Source organism: Carettochelys insculpta, chromosome 7, assembly GCF_033958435.1.
Source record: "Carettochelys insculpta isolate YL-2023 chromosome 7, ASM3395843v1, whole genome shotgun sequence".
Classification (NCBI taxonomy): Eukaryota; Metazoa; Chordata; order Testudines; family Carettochelyidae; genus Carettochelys; species Carettochelys insculpta.
Genome location: NC_134143.1, coordinates 69,455,303 through 69,468,586, shown reverse-complemented (window position 1 = coordinate 69,468,586; position 13,284 = coordinate 69,455,303). Strand labels below are relative to the sequence as shown.

The 13,284-nt window shown below is 43.2% G+C and overlaps 1 protein-coding gene across 2 annotated transcripts in view; it reads left to right on the top strand.

Moving 5' to 3' along the window:
- Positions 1-13,284, top strand: part of SORCS3 (sortilin related VPS10 domain containing receptor 3) — a 477,486-nt gene that overhangs the window by 302,071 nt on the left and 162,131 nt on the right. For both annotated transcript variants that reach the window (XM_074999210.1, XM_074999212.1), the window contains exon 5: positions 2,612-2,685. In XM_074999210.1, the coding sequence (XP_074855311.1) occupies positions 2,612-2,685 (74 nt within the window). The remainder of the gene's footprint in view (positions 1-2,611; positions 2,686-13,284) is intronic.

The following is a 13,284-nucleotide window of genomic DNA, read 5'->3' as shown; positions in this document are numbered from 1 at the left end:
GACTCCACGCTTCCCAGCCCCTGCTCCTTAGCCCCAGTCAGGGGATGGCCAGTTTCCCACCCTGGCCACAAGTAGCCAGCTGCCCATTCTGGCTCCCATTCCCCAGCCTCAGCTGCAGTTTCTTGGCTCCACTGCTCTCCAGTGGCTCCCCAGCTGCCGTGGCCCCATCACTCCCTGGCTGCGTGATGGCTCCTGAGCCAGCTTACTGCCTCGCTGCTCCCTGCCACTCTCTGGTTGGTTTCCCTCCACCTCCCCAGCTGCCATGGCCCCACCACTGCCTGATGGCTCCCTGGCCTGCTCCCCTGCCCCTCTGCTCCATGCCACTTCCTGCCCACTAACTGGCACCGCTGGCTGCCATGGGCCTGCCACTCCACAGCCAGCTTCCTGGTCGCTGGGTCCTGCCACTCTCCAGCTGGCTTTCCAGACACAGTGGCCTGCCACGCCACAGCCAGGTTCATGATCACTGTGGCCTGCCATGACACAGCCAGGTTCATGATCACTGTGGCCTTCCATGACACAGCCAGGTTCGTGATCACTGTGGCATGCCACTCCCTGGCTGGCTTCCTGGCCCCACTGGCTTCTGGGCTAGCTCCCTATGCTGGCTTTCCAGCTCCATCAAGTTCTTGGCCAGCTCCCCAGTCCCACTGCTTCCTACTGGTTCCTTGCCCAGCTTCTGCAGTCCTACAGTTCCCCAGCTTCCTTCCTGTGGCTCCTGGCCACTGTCACTGACTCTGGCTGCCCAGATGGACTAAGGCTCCCTGCTGCAGACTCTGAGCGGGTCCCCAGTCCTGGCTGCCACAGCTCTCTGGTCCAGCAAGAGCCATGTTCCTGCCAGACCACAGGTGTTGCCACACTGAGAGTCCTGGATTTCAGAGGTTCAGCCTGTAGTAGATATTTCTTAAAATATGAAGTATTTCCTACAAACCAGTGTATTTTAAGACTGAGAGTAAAGTTTGCCTGTGTTATGTAAGTTTTCAGTAATTGGATGGTGGGAAGTTGTAGACTTGGATAGAAAGGGAATAAATTGTGATGGTGGGTAGGATATTTATAAAATTAGCCTACATCTGACATTTAATCTAGAAGGAAACTTTGGATTTATTACAGCTCTGCCATTTCTTAGCTAGAGGGAACCAAAGAAACATTTGACTTCAAGTTTAAATGTAAAAGGATCCAGTTTTAAATGCGTTTCATAGCTAAACTACTGATTAGATTGACTTCTAGCTTTTCCAAAGATATAGACTTTGCCCTGAGAGTTGTAAATATTGAGCTACTATGCATTGACTTTCATAGATAGGGAAAGGATTTAATTCCTACTGCAACTTTAGATCACAATGTACCGATCTATGCTTATATAGTTCAGCTAGCTAATAAAATAGGGTTGCCATGTTTGAACTTTCAAAAAAGAGGAGACCCCCTGAGCGAGAGTGTATCTGTATCAAAATCTACCAACTCACCATGTATTAATGTGTTATAGTATATATAGCGCATTAATACAATGTGAGATGGTAGATACAGATACACTCTCGCTCAGGGTGTCCTCCTTTTGAAAGTTCAAATATGGTAACCTTAAACAAAGTCTAATCTATTTTAATCTAATTTAATTTTAGGAATCTATATGCAATCGGTTTGCATATTATTGCAGACAGTGTGAAACATATGCCCCACATAAAATAGGATACAGGCACCTTGGGGTGAGATTTTGCATGCTTTCTGTAGGCTGCAAATACCATGGGAACCACCTACTTTCAGGTATTGCAATATGAGTGAGTGCACTGACATCTGACATTAGAAATCACAGAAATATGGGAAGAATGTGTTGGTGGAGCCAAGGTCAGGGTGAGTTAACGGGGGTTGATCAGTTGATTATCTGGTCTAGATCTTCGGCACCGATGCAGGACTAAGTGGTAATTAGCCCATCCCTGACAAACCTGTTTTTAGAAACCTCCAACAAGTGCAGCTTTCCTAGGTAATTTGTTCCCTACCTTTACAGTTAGAACATTTTTCCTAAAGTCTGACCTAAATCTCCTTTCCTGCAATTTAAGACCATTATTTTTTGTCCTGTCCTCAGCAGTTAAGGAGAACAATTTGTCACACTCTTCTTTATAACAATCTTTTGTGCACTTGACGACTGTTATCATGTCTCCTATCAGTCTTCTTTTCTCCAGACTAAACAAACACAGATTTTTCAACCTTCCCTTGTAGATCTTGTTTTCTTAACTGTCAATCGTTTTTCTTGCTCTCTAATTTGTCCCCTTTCTTGAAGCCTGGTGCCCAGAACTGGACGCCATACTCCAGCGCAGGTCTTATCAGTACTGGAGAGGTAGAATTACTTCTTGTGCCTTGCTTATAATGCTATGGCTAATACACCCTGGAATAACGTTCTTGCTTGTTTGCAGCTGTGTTACATTGCCGACTCATTTAATTTGTGATCGCCTGTAAACCTCAGATCCTTTTCTGCAGGGCCCCTTAGTTAAAAAGGTAACCCTGCACTCTCAGTCTGGCCTTCCTGTGATCTCTGGGAGCTCAGAGATTATTTTAATCCTTGTTGGGGCAACAATCACGATCCTATTCCTTCTGTTTAGACTCTTGTCCGTTTCTTTTTGTCTTGCAGCTATACAGCTCTATGGATTTTGGGAGACGCTGGCAGCTAATGCATGAGCGGATCACTCCAAACAGGTTTTACTGGTGAGTAGCTCCATCAATCTGGTGTGTTGTGCAGAATATATAGCTTCTTTGTGTCCATCACACCCTGAAGAAGGTTCTGAGAGGCCCAAGATCTAGAATTATTGTGGTACAGGTTGAATCTCTCTAGTCTGGCGCTCTAGTTTGGCAACATCCATGGTCCGGCATGATTTTAATTAGCTATTCCACTTGTCGTGGTTGTGGCCAGGTTTTTCCCTGGTCCCATAGAGTTTGCTTACATCCACCAGTCCTGCCTCTGAGTGTTCTTTAGCTCTAATTCACCCCTAAATGTGTTCTAAGAGCTGATTAAGCAGTAGAAGAGTTGGTAATGCTGCTAGACAAGATTGGCTTCCTGTGGTTCAGCAAATTCTCTCGTTTGGTGCCAGTCACGTCCCAAGGGTGTGGGACTAGAGAGGCTCAACCTGTTGTGCCAAACCAAGGTATTCAAAATTCATGAGTCTGGTCCCCAAAAGACTAAGGAGTTTCTTTATACAGTTTGGTGTTTCTAATGCAACTGCTGGTGTCATAGCCTTTGCATGGGGAAAGGGTCATATTTTTCAGCCTTTTGAGCCACAATTTTGAGGGCTAAAAACTTACTTGAAAAAAGAGTGCTGAGTTTCTCCCACAATCACTTGACTCCAAGAGCTGGTGCTTTAAAAATAAAATACTAAATCTAAAGAAAGTTGTGACTATTACTGCTGGTATTTACTCCTTTTTTTTGGTTGTGTCCCAGGTGACTAGCATGAGTGGGGAAGGGGGTAAACAGAATCCAAGTGCTGTTTAAAGAAGATGCGAGGTTTTTATAATGCGTTAGAATGTATGTTTATTATCATCTAGCTGGGCAATAAGGATTTGTGTACATCATGAAGAAAAAGTGATGGTGACAAATCTCAGACCCTGGGTTGATTGACTCTGGATCCTTCAGACTAGCTGGCTAAATTTTTGAAGGTGTTTGGGTTCCTGAAGATACAGATGGCATTTAGGTGATTTTGAATAGCCTAATAAGCACACATCAGTGTATTTAGATGCCTAAATATAATTGGTCCAATGTCACTTTTGAAAATGAAACTTAGGCTCCTAAATCACATAGGCCTCCAAAGATATGTCTTTATTTTCCTCTAAGTTTCCTCTAAGTTTCCTCTATGTCTTAGAATGGTGGTGGACTGGGTGCCCTAAATGATGTTTGCTACCTCTAATTCTCCTGAGCTCAGCATTTTTTGTCTATTAGAATTAAGTTGTTGACAGGCTTTTTGGAGCTGTTCTGGGAACGAGAGTGGCCCCAGGACCAAAGGAAGAAGCCAATTCAATTTAATTCAGTGATCTCTGGTCTCCATTTATTTAGCTTGCCTTCACCCTGCCTCAGTTTACCGTCACATAAGTTTATATCTGAACTGTTTTAGTTTCAAAATTCCACTCCATTTCCTCCACTCCAGCTGTTGTTTCGATGTTTATGTGACTTACTGGCATGTGTTATGTGGATGTGTTATGGTCTGGAGGCTGTGACACAGCCCCCGGAGGACAGAGGCTAGCTTTTAATCTTAAAATGAAGAGGCTCAGGCTTTTCTCACGGGGGTACTGATTCAGTCCCCATTGTTGATGAAGATAGTGGATATCTCTCGGTTACAGACAGTAAATGAACCATTTCCATAAACAGAGGTGGTTGAAAACTGTTATTTCTATATGGAAAATATATCAGAAAATTAAAAAAAAAGTCTTTTGCTCAAATTTGCCACAGAAACAGTCAACTTTTTCTTGAAAAAACAAAAATTGTAAATTATTCATCTGGAAGCAAACAAAGCAATTCTTTTTTTCAAACAAAAGTTCAAGATTTCAGTGAGAAGCAAACACTTTTCCATGAAGATTTTCTTTTTGGTGAAAAACCCATATTTTTGGTCAAAAATAATTCAGAGTGATATTTTTGGTCAACTCTATCAATAACATTTTGGTTAGATTTTATTTTTTACATGTTCTTTTCTAAAATCATTCCATTTTAAACTCAGCAAATGGAAACAACTTTGAAGTTACTCAAGTATTTAATTAAAAATGCCCTTCATTTTTAATCAGCTTTAAAAAAAACATTTTGGCTGCGTCTATACTACAAAACTAACTTTGAAGTTGCTTCCTTTGAAGTACAACTTTGAAGTAAGCAACTTTGAAGCTGAGCATATACACGCACCCTACTTCGAAGTTAATCTTCGAAATAAGGCATTACTCCATTTCTGGGAATGGAGTAAGGACTTTGAAGTTGGGCTCCCTATTTCAAAGTTAACTTTGAAGTAAGGGAAAATATGTGTGGACTCACTGCTGGCTACTTCGAAGTAGTGACTAACTTCAAAGTTAATGCTGGGGTTAGTTTCTAGTGTAGACAAACCCTTTCTGTAATAGGATGTACTGTCTTTTACATCATGGCCTTGTTCATCCCAGGAGAAGGGGATACTGGGACTTGGAGTCCAGAATGACCATGCGAGTCAAAGGCTCACAAGAAATGCTGGGATGGGAGAAGTTTTCTGTAATCACCCTTTCCTCTATATAGACCAGTTAGGAAGAAATTGGGTTTACTTATTTCTGTATGAGACCAAATTGTGGGTGTCTCTCATCAAAGGAGAACACATCACCTTTACATAATCAAAGCTAAATCAGTGCTGTACTGTGGGTATAGTAAAACAGGACCAAAAAGTCCACCACCCTAATTATTGGTAGCATTATATACAGAGGGGGCAACCCTACCTGAGCAATAAAAGGAAACCTAACTAAAAAAGGTGGGCAGGTTGACTTATATGGAGTTCCCATTTCAGATGTCTGCTCCTTTCTCAGAAATACAGAGGCTCAACAGTTACTGGGAAAGGTGGTGAGAAAGCTTTGTTCCACTGACAGGCAGCAGAATCTCAGTGCTGATCAACTTTCCCAGAGAACAAATCAGGTTGTTGGCACACTGAGTGAGATTTGAACCACCATATTGTAGTGCCAGGGTCAGGGATATTGAAACCTTGAAATATAACAACTCCTCTTGGCTGTTTGAGTCCTTTTTTTTATTATGCTTCAAGCTGTGATTGTTGTTCAGGGCTTGTCGGCTGTGTGTGGGAAAGAAAAAAGAAAGGAGCACATAGAAACGTGGAGAGCCTGCAGGGTATTTTTATTACTACCTGGAGTGTGTTGAACACGAATGTATAGGACCTTTTTAAGTTTCAGAGGAATATAAGCTGCTGGTCTTTGAGTTACCCCGGTGCGTAAAAAGCTAAGTCATCAAGTTGCATTACATCAGTTTTCAGGAGAAGTAAGAGCCACAAAGCGTTGCCTGTTAGTCCATAGACGTACCTGGGCACCTCCGAATCTTTTCTTAACAAGGCTCTGATAAGTGTCTTCCATCAGACAGAGAAATCTACACCTGACATGAGTGACCTGAAGCAGCTTGCTCAGGATACCTCCTGCCTTGCTAGCAGTACTGTCAGCTGCCCAGAGCTACCCCTCATTTGCAACTCTATAACCTTCTGCCCTGGATAGAATAAATCACCTGACCACAGAGAGGTTTCATCTTTCTCTTCTCTGTTGTGCAGTAGCTTCCCAAACAATCACACCTGTCCGATGCCCAGGAGTTTCCCTGTTGATGGATTTTAAAGGCAAAAGGGACTCTCGTGCTTTCATGAGCTGGCTTCCAGCATCACACAAGCCATAAACTTTCACAAGCCCATAGGTTGGGAGCTGAGTTCAGGTCTGGGCTATGGAGAGTTATAAAGGAGTAGGTCGTGATACTCTTTATTTATGGAGTGGCAATTGATCATACACATTGTCTCACTGAATTGAAGTAGCACGACCTGGGAAGGAAGGTGTTTCTCAGCATAAGGAAAGGTATCCAAATATGGCCTCCTTATGTCATCATGGCTTTAAAGCCATTACTAGCTCAGGACACTCCAGGGCTGAAAATGGCAGCTGGTACCAATGGGAAGCAGAATTTCTCACATTCCATGGTGGGCCTATCCCATTGTCCCAATAGAATCACCTTATTATGCGCAGCATTTTAAGGTAAAGAAACTGAGTTCAGCTTTGGACGTTTTTATGGCTCCTTCAGAGCCCTGTTCAGTTGAATTCATGGTAACAAAGGTTTCTGCTTTACAGGTGGAGGGATACAAGAAGTTATTCCAACATGGTTTTGTACACTGTAAAATATGGGGAAATAGTTTCTTCAGTAAAACTTGGGGTTTATACAGTGCCACTTATTCCCTTCCCTAGTCATGTGAGTGACTGCTTAAGTGCTCTGTTGAGTTCTGCCCCAAAGGTGGAGAGGCAAGGTTGTTCAGTGGTTAACCAGTAGTGTAAGACTTGGGAAATCTGGCTTCAAGTCTGCAAACAGCCACAGCCTTCCCATGCAACCTTGGGCAAATCAATTAGCCTCTCAGTGCCTCAGTTTTCTTTCTCCACAAAGGGGTCAAAAGCCCCGACCAGACTTGTTGGGTTTTTGTGGTATAAAAATACATTAAAGGTTATGTGGTCTTCAGATGCTACAATGATGAGGCCATAGTGGGACATTAGCAAGACTTAAAACAAATGAATCAGTAAAGGGTTAGAAGTTGTTTCTGTGGGCTTTAAATTCTTTCATCATGTTAGTGCTTTAGTCCCTAAGGCATTGTCTCCACTGTATGGGGGATCGATGGTTCAGTGATCGAGCCACTGGCCATCAGTTGATCATGTCTGCTGAAGGTGTGATAAATCGATCTCTCAGCACTCTCCCATTGACTCGGGTACTCCACCAAGTCGAGAAGATCAGCTGGTATCGATGGGTGAGCAGCCCCTGCTGACCTTACCACAGGCAAGATGTCATAGTATGTCAACTTCAGCTACACTACTTGTGTAGCTGAAAGAGATCAATAGCACCAGTAAGTGTAGACAAGGCCTAAAATAGGGAATTCTGTAAGGCAGCCTGCATTTACTGTCTGGTCAGCCGAACTGCTGTATGTATAGTTCTCCCAGCCACCCATCTCTGGACGGCCTCCTTTATTTTCAGAGTACACACACAGCAATACAGTCTCTGTGCCGAAGGCATAGTGTGTTGCTTCAGACATAGACTTTCTCAGTGCTGCCCCAGCAATTGCTTCACCTGGGTTCCCTCTAATTTTTTCCATTCTAATGTATTCTGATGGGCAGAATAAACGTTGTTATTTGCACCATGGCATGTGCAAATGTATACCACACATGGTCTTCACTGTGGGTGGCTGTGGGCACTCTGCTAATAGGCACCTGAACCTCACCTAGCCCAAGTGCTCTGCTTACAGGGAACACTGCTCTCCACCCTAGGGAACAGCAAGGAATAGGAACAGTTGATGGAGATCTCCTCCCATTCCTTAACCTCTCCTATTTAGTCATTTGCCAGTCTTGTCATAAGAGATGCCCTGAAATAATCTGGGGGGGAACTGTCAAAGTTGGAGCCAGGAACAGCTGGGAGAGGCTCCAGGGGAGAGGTTGATTTAGCATGCACAGCATTTCTGATAGGTACAGGGAGATTTGAAGCCCTGAGAGGGTCAATCCCCAGAATAAGCCCCATCTGTAAAGGATGCCAAAATGTACATTAATTAGGAAGGAGCTGAATGGAAAATGCCAGCAGGGAAGTGCAGGTGCGTAAGGGAGAGGAGGAAAATGAGACACACTTGCTCTCTTGGAAGAGCCAGATTTCGGTTCTCACTTGTCTTAGCTTTTGTTTTGTTTGTAACAAGAAGTAGGGTAAGTGATATGGAGTTTATAACAAATGGTGCTAAATGTACCAGCTGTTTTGCTTATTTCGTCTCTGTTGGATTTTACAGTCTCTTCTTTCTGCGGCACTGAAACAAAGCTGTAGCCACCTTGGAATTTGGTATTTGTCACTCATGCACCCTACTACTACTAGTTAACCCCTGTACTCCGTGTGGAGCATAGGTCATCTGCAAGTCTCCTCCACTTCACTCTGTCTTGGAACAAAACTTCTAGCTGGATCCAGGAGTACCCTACACCACAGTCATTTTTAACTCCACAACAGGGGTGAAACTGGCCCCTGCCACTTGAGCTTAATCATAGAATCAGAATTCTAGGGCTGGAAGGGACCTCAGGAGGTCATCTAGTCCAGGCTCCTCCTGAGGCAGGATCAACCCCAACTAAACCATCCCAGCCATGGCAATGACTAAGGAGAATCTCTGGGCAGAGTAAAGTCTGTGATATACAGTTGAGCAGTTCTGATCCCATCCATTAGAGGGTAATAGTGTACAACTGCAGGGGCCGGCTCATTATGGTATTAACATGGCCTTCAAAATGAGAAGAAGTGAACTGCAGTTGGCCAGAGGCTGTGCAGAGGTAAACGAGATTGGGAATTCATGGGTATTTCAGACAAATGCCCAAGAATTTGGATGCTTGTGTTGTGGCAATGCAATCTCCATCTCTGGAGGTATTTAAGAGCAGGTTAGATAGACATCTGTCATGGATGGCCTAGATGGTGCCTGGTCCTGCCATGAGGGCAGGGGACTGGACTCAATGACCTCTTGAGGTCCCTTCCCGTTCTAGTATTCTATGATTCTGTGGTCTCCTGAGAACTGGCCTTTTTGTGAGATTTTTCAGTCCGTGTTTCACTTGCCATGAGGCAAAAACAGTGGCAAGGGCAGACAGCCCTTCTCACTGTATTTCTAAGCCTGTAACCAGAGTCCAATCAGGAGGGTGCTGAATGACATGTATGAAAGAGGAAGATAACTTGGGGTGTGGAAAGGAGGGGAGAATTACATGAATACTACTAAGAATTATAGTCAGGGTTTGAATCTAGAAATAGGCAAAGGTTTGTGGGTCAGTTCTCAGTTCTCTTTGTAGTGTCCGGTCTTCAATGAGGACAACCTTAGGACTGTGTCAGATGTATTGTCCAAGGAGGGCCTATCAAACATACCAAAGGTGAGCTTTACGTAATATACCTCATATATTACCTAGCTAGTAATCAAACGATCATTTAAAAATTGCGTCTCTTGCAAACCCACTAATCGCTAACTACCAGATGGTATCATTAGATGGTGCTGGGAAAACATCACTTGAGTTTTTACAGCCAATTCCAGTGTTAAGAAAACATAGCTTTATAAATGTCAATTGACTATTAAATAATCCTGCATTAGAAATTCCTGAGTCAAAAACTTTGTCCTTGTGCTATACAACAAAAGGACTACTTCCATCTCTGCAATGATATGTAGCCTGGTTGCCTTTCCATCGCATGACAGGTGCTATCATAAACCTGAAGCTCTGGGTTAAAATCACAAGAGTCCTAATGTGAAATTTTTAGCTTGAGTCGTCCACAATTTCGGTGAAGGGGAGTCTGAGTTCAGGGAGATATTAATTCTACCTGCAAGGTTTCATTAACAGAACCTGGGATGGAAGACGCATAATTAATCCTGCTTCACCATGCCACGCATGGACTAGACAACCTCTAGAGGTCCTATTCAGTCCTACATTTCTATATTCCTACAATTTGTTCTAAGGACACAGGAAGGAATTGAACTACACAGCACACTGCTTGTAATAAAACCAATCTTTAGGATTATTCTCTCTAATTTATAGGTGACAAAGCAGTGTCATTGAGACTCTGCGAGCCTGATTTTCAGAGTATCAGAGAGGTAGCCATGTTAGTCTGTATCTTCAAAAACAACAAGAAGTCCTGTGGTACCTTATAGACTAACAGATATTTTGGAGCATAAGGTTTCATGGGCAAAGACCCACTTCATCAGATGCATCAGACATTTCATCAGATGATTTTCAGAGCTTCTTTGACTTGAAGTTGTGAGTGCTTAGTGTCTTTGAAAATCGGCTCCTAATGGACTTAGTCCAAAAAGCCAAGTAAGTCATTGGCAGAGGTGGGAATCAAACCAAACAGTCCTGACTCTTAATTCTCTTGTTCTGCAATATTCATGCACAAGTAAATGTGGACGCAATATACAATATAGACAGCATAGCTGATACTCTTGCATTATTGTTGTCAAGGCTGTTCTCCACTCTTACACTCTGAATGCAGAAGATTGGAGCCCACAAGAGACCCCCTATAGGCTTATTCTTAAAAGCTTCCCAAGATTATAGATTCCCTGAGCTAGGGATGTAGCTGACACGACCAGAGAGAGAAAGAGAGAGAGAGAGAGAGAGAGGAAAAAAAAAACCCTTTTCGTCTTGGACCCGGGAAGAAAGCACTTGGGAACTTTTTCCAGAGATGTACCCCAAGCAATTTTACCACAGGAAAGCTTTTTTAAAAAAGAGAAAACAGACTGCAATCTCTGAATGCTGACCACTCAGTCTTAGGTATACACACACAGGCCTTCTATTACCTTCCAGAAATCGAGAATTGAATCATCACCCTAAAAAGGGGATTGTATTAATAAAACTAAAAGATACACTTGGTTGCTAGGTGTTTTCAAGCAACTGAGAAAAGAACAATTTAAAAACAGAGAAATTCCATCCCTGAGATACAGCTTACCGTGTATATGCGGGGGAAACGTGGACTTAGCACAGAGAGGTTTAACCAAACAACACAACAAAGAATATAACCTGATCACTTCGAAGCGGCCATTCACTATCTACTGACAGATCCGTGCTTCAGGGTCCAGTCCATTTCCATGCTCAGTATTATTTGTTTCCTCCAGCTCCTGGCTTAAAACTCACACACAGAAGAAAAAGCAAGCAGGATTTCATAGAATCCTTGTGCTGGAGGAGACCAACACCCTGCCCAAAGCAGGGCCAACCCTAATTAAATCCTCCCAGCCTAGACTTTGTCAAGCTGGGACTTAAACAACCTCTAGTGATGTAGATCCCAGTGTTTCACCACCCTCCTAGTGAAATAGTTTTTCCTAATATCCAACCTACATCTCCCCCACTGCAACTTGAGAGCATTGCTCCTTGATCTGTCATCCATCACCACTGAGAACAGCCTTCTTTCATTTCAGATCTCAGCACTTTCCCCCATTGGCTCTCCTGGCTCCCTACCTACACCTCCTAGCTACTTGAGTTTATCCCTTTGGTTACTGAATGCTGAGATGTTCAGGGAAAGGCTTTTCCCAGGCGTGATGTTCTCCACACCCAGCACCCGCTGATTTGTAACGTTTGCTGAGAAACGGTAGACACCTGTGTGATAGTAGTGGGAGGCTCGCCCTCATTCATAATCCATGATATAGCCAAACGTGGGTGGAGGGAGAGACTTTCTAGGAAAGCTTGGCACGTGGTGGAAGTTCTGGGCAGATTTTCTACTGGTGTCAGTTGGCAGACCTCCATCCAGGCAGGTACTGTATGTCCCTTTATACAAGCTGTAGTGCTGCCCCCTCTTGACAGTGAGTCTGGCGTGTCTGAGCATGCGACTGCTATAATGATGAATCAGCACTTGAGGGAGAGCGGGAAAACTACCCAGAAGAGCCCAGGGCTTCTCTGGAAAGGAAACAAGTTCACTTTTTGTGTCTGAGAAACCATCTCAGGTCTGCTGTGTGGAAACCTCTTGGAAATGAACCATCGCCATGTTGTCAGTTTTGGTTAAGAGGAGGTCAGTACTACATTTCCCAGTTTGCAAATGCTTTCCAGGGTTTTGTAACCCATTTGGCCCTGGGAAGAATGTTGGCAGAAATAAGTGCATCTAGGAAGCCTGCAAAAACAAGAACCATCAACAATCTCCCCTCTCAAACAAAAGAAAACCAGCCCACAACTACTTAACACTGGTTTGAAAATATACCAAAGTTGTTTGCAGTTCACCAGGGGCCAAAACCCAAGACGTTTTCTGGTTTCTGGTGCATTTTATCCTCTCAGATGTACAACAGCTTCAATTTATAAGAGGAACATAGGACCCTCAGAACAAAAGAAATTTGGTATGTGAGGTAGTCACTAACGATTTAAGCTGTGAGAGGAAGCTGATGCACTGAAAAAGTGCTGAAAGGCTTTTGTTGCATGAGTTTGTGGTTTGATGATGTTCTTTAAATGCTTTATGTCAGGTCTCTGGGATAAATATTTTGTATTTTAAATCTTTTTTCATGAAGTCTCATGTATGCCATACTGCTGGATGTGTTATAGGTTTCTTGTTTTATAGCCATTTTAGCAGAGCAAACACAATGGTTACAAGAAGCAAGTGTGATTGCTAGGGGAAATCCATTTAAATAAGCCTGCTGGCACACATTCTATATAAATAATAAAGGGAATTTAGGCCTAGAAATATGGTATCCATCCTCTGCTCCATTTCCTTTAATATCTTGTCTCCAACAATGGCCAGTGCCAGCTGCTTCAGAGGAAGATTTCAAGAAAACCTGCAGGGGGTGATTTTGAAAAAAAAAATTGCTCATAAGTAAATTTTCTTCCCAAATTCCCCTCCATGTCCTGAAGGAGGAGCCTTTTATATCCCTTCCAATTCTCTTGTAAATCCATAACAGTGTAGCTCTTGATGTTCTCATCTCTCTATAGATGTCTCATCCTTGTTTTATAATCTAGCTGCAATATATTGTGACATTGAGTTCCATAGGCTGATAGTCTGCAGGGTGGAAATATTTCCTTCTTTCAGTTCTAAATGGTGCTCCTTTTGAAACCCTGCAACAGTACTATGGCACCAAATGCCAAACTTGCAGAATGCCAACAGGAGTAACACTTGCTGCC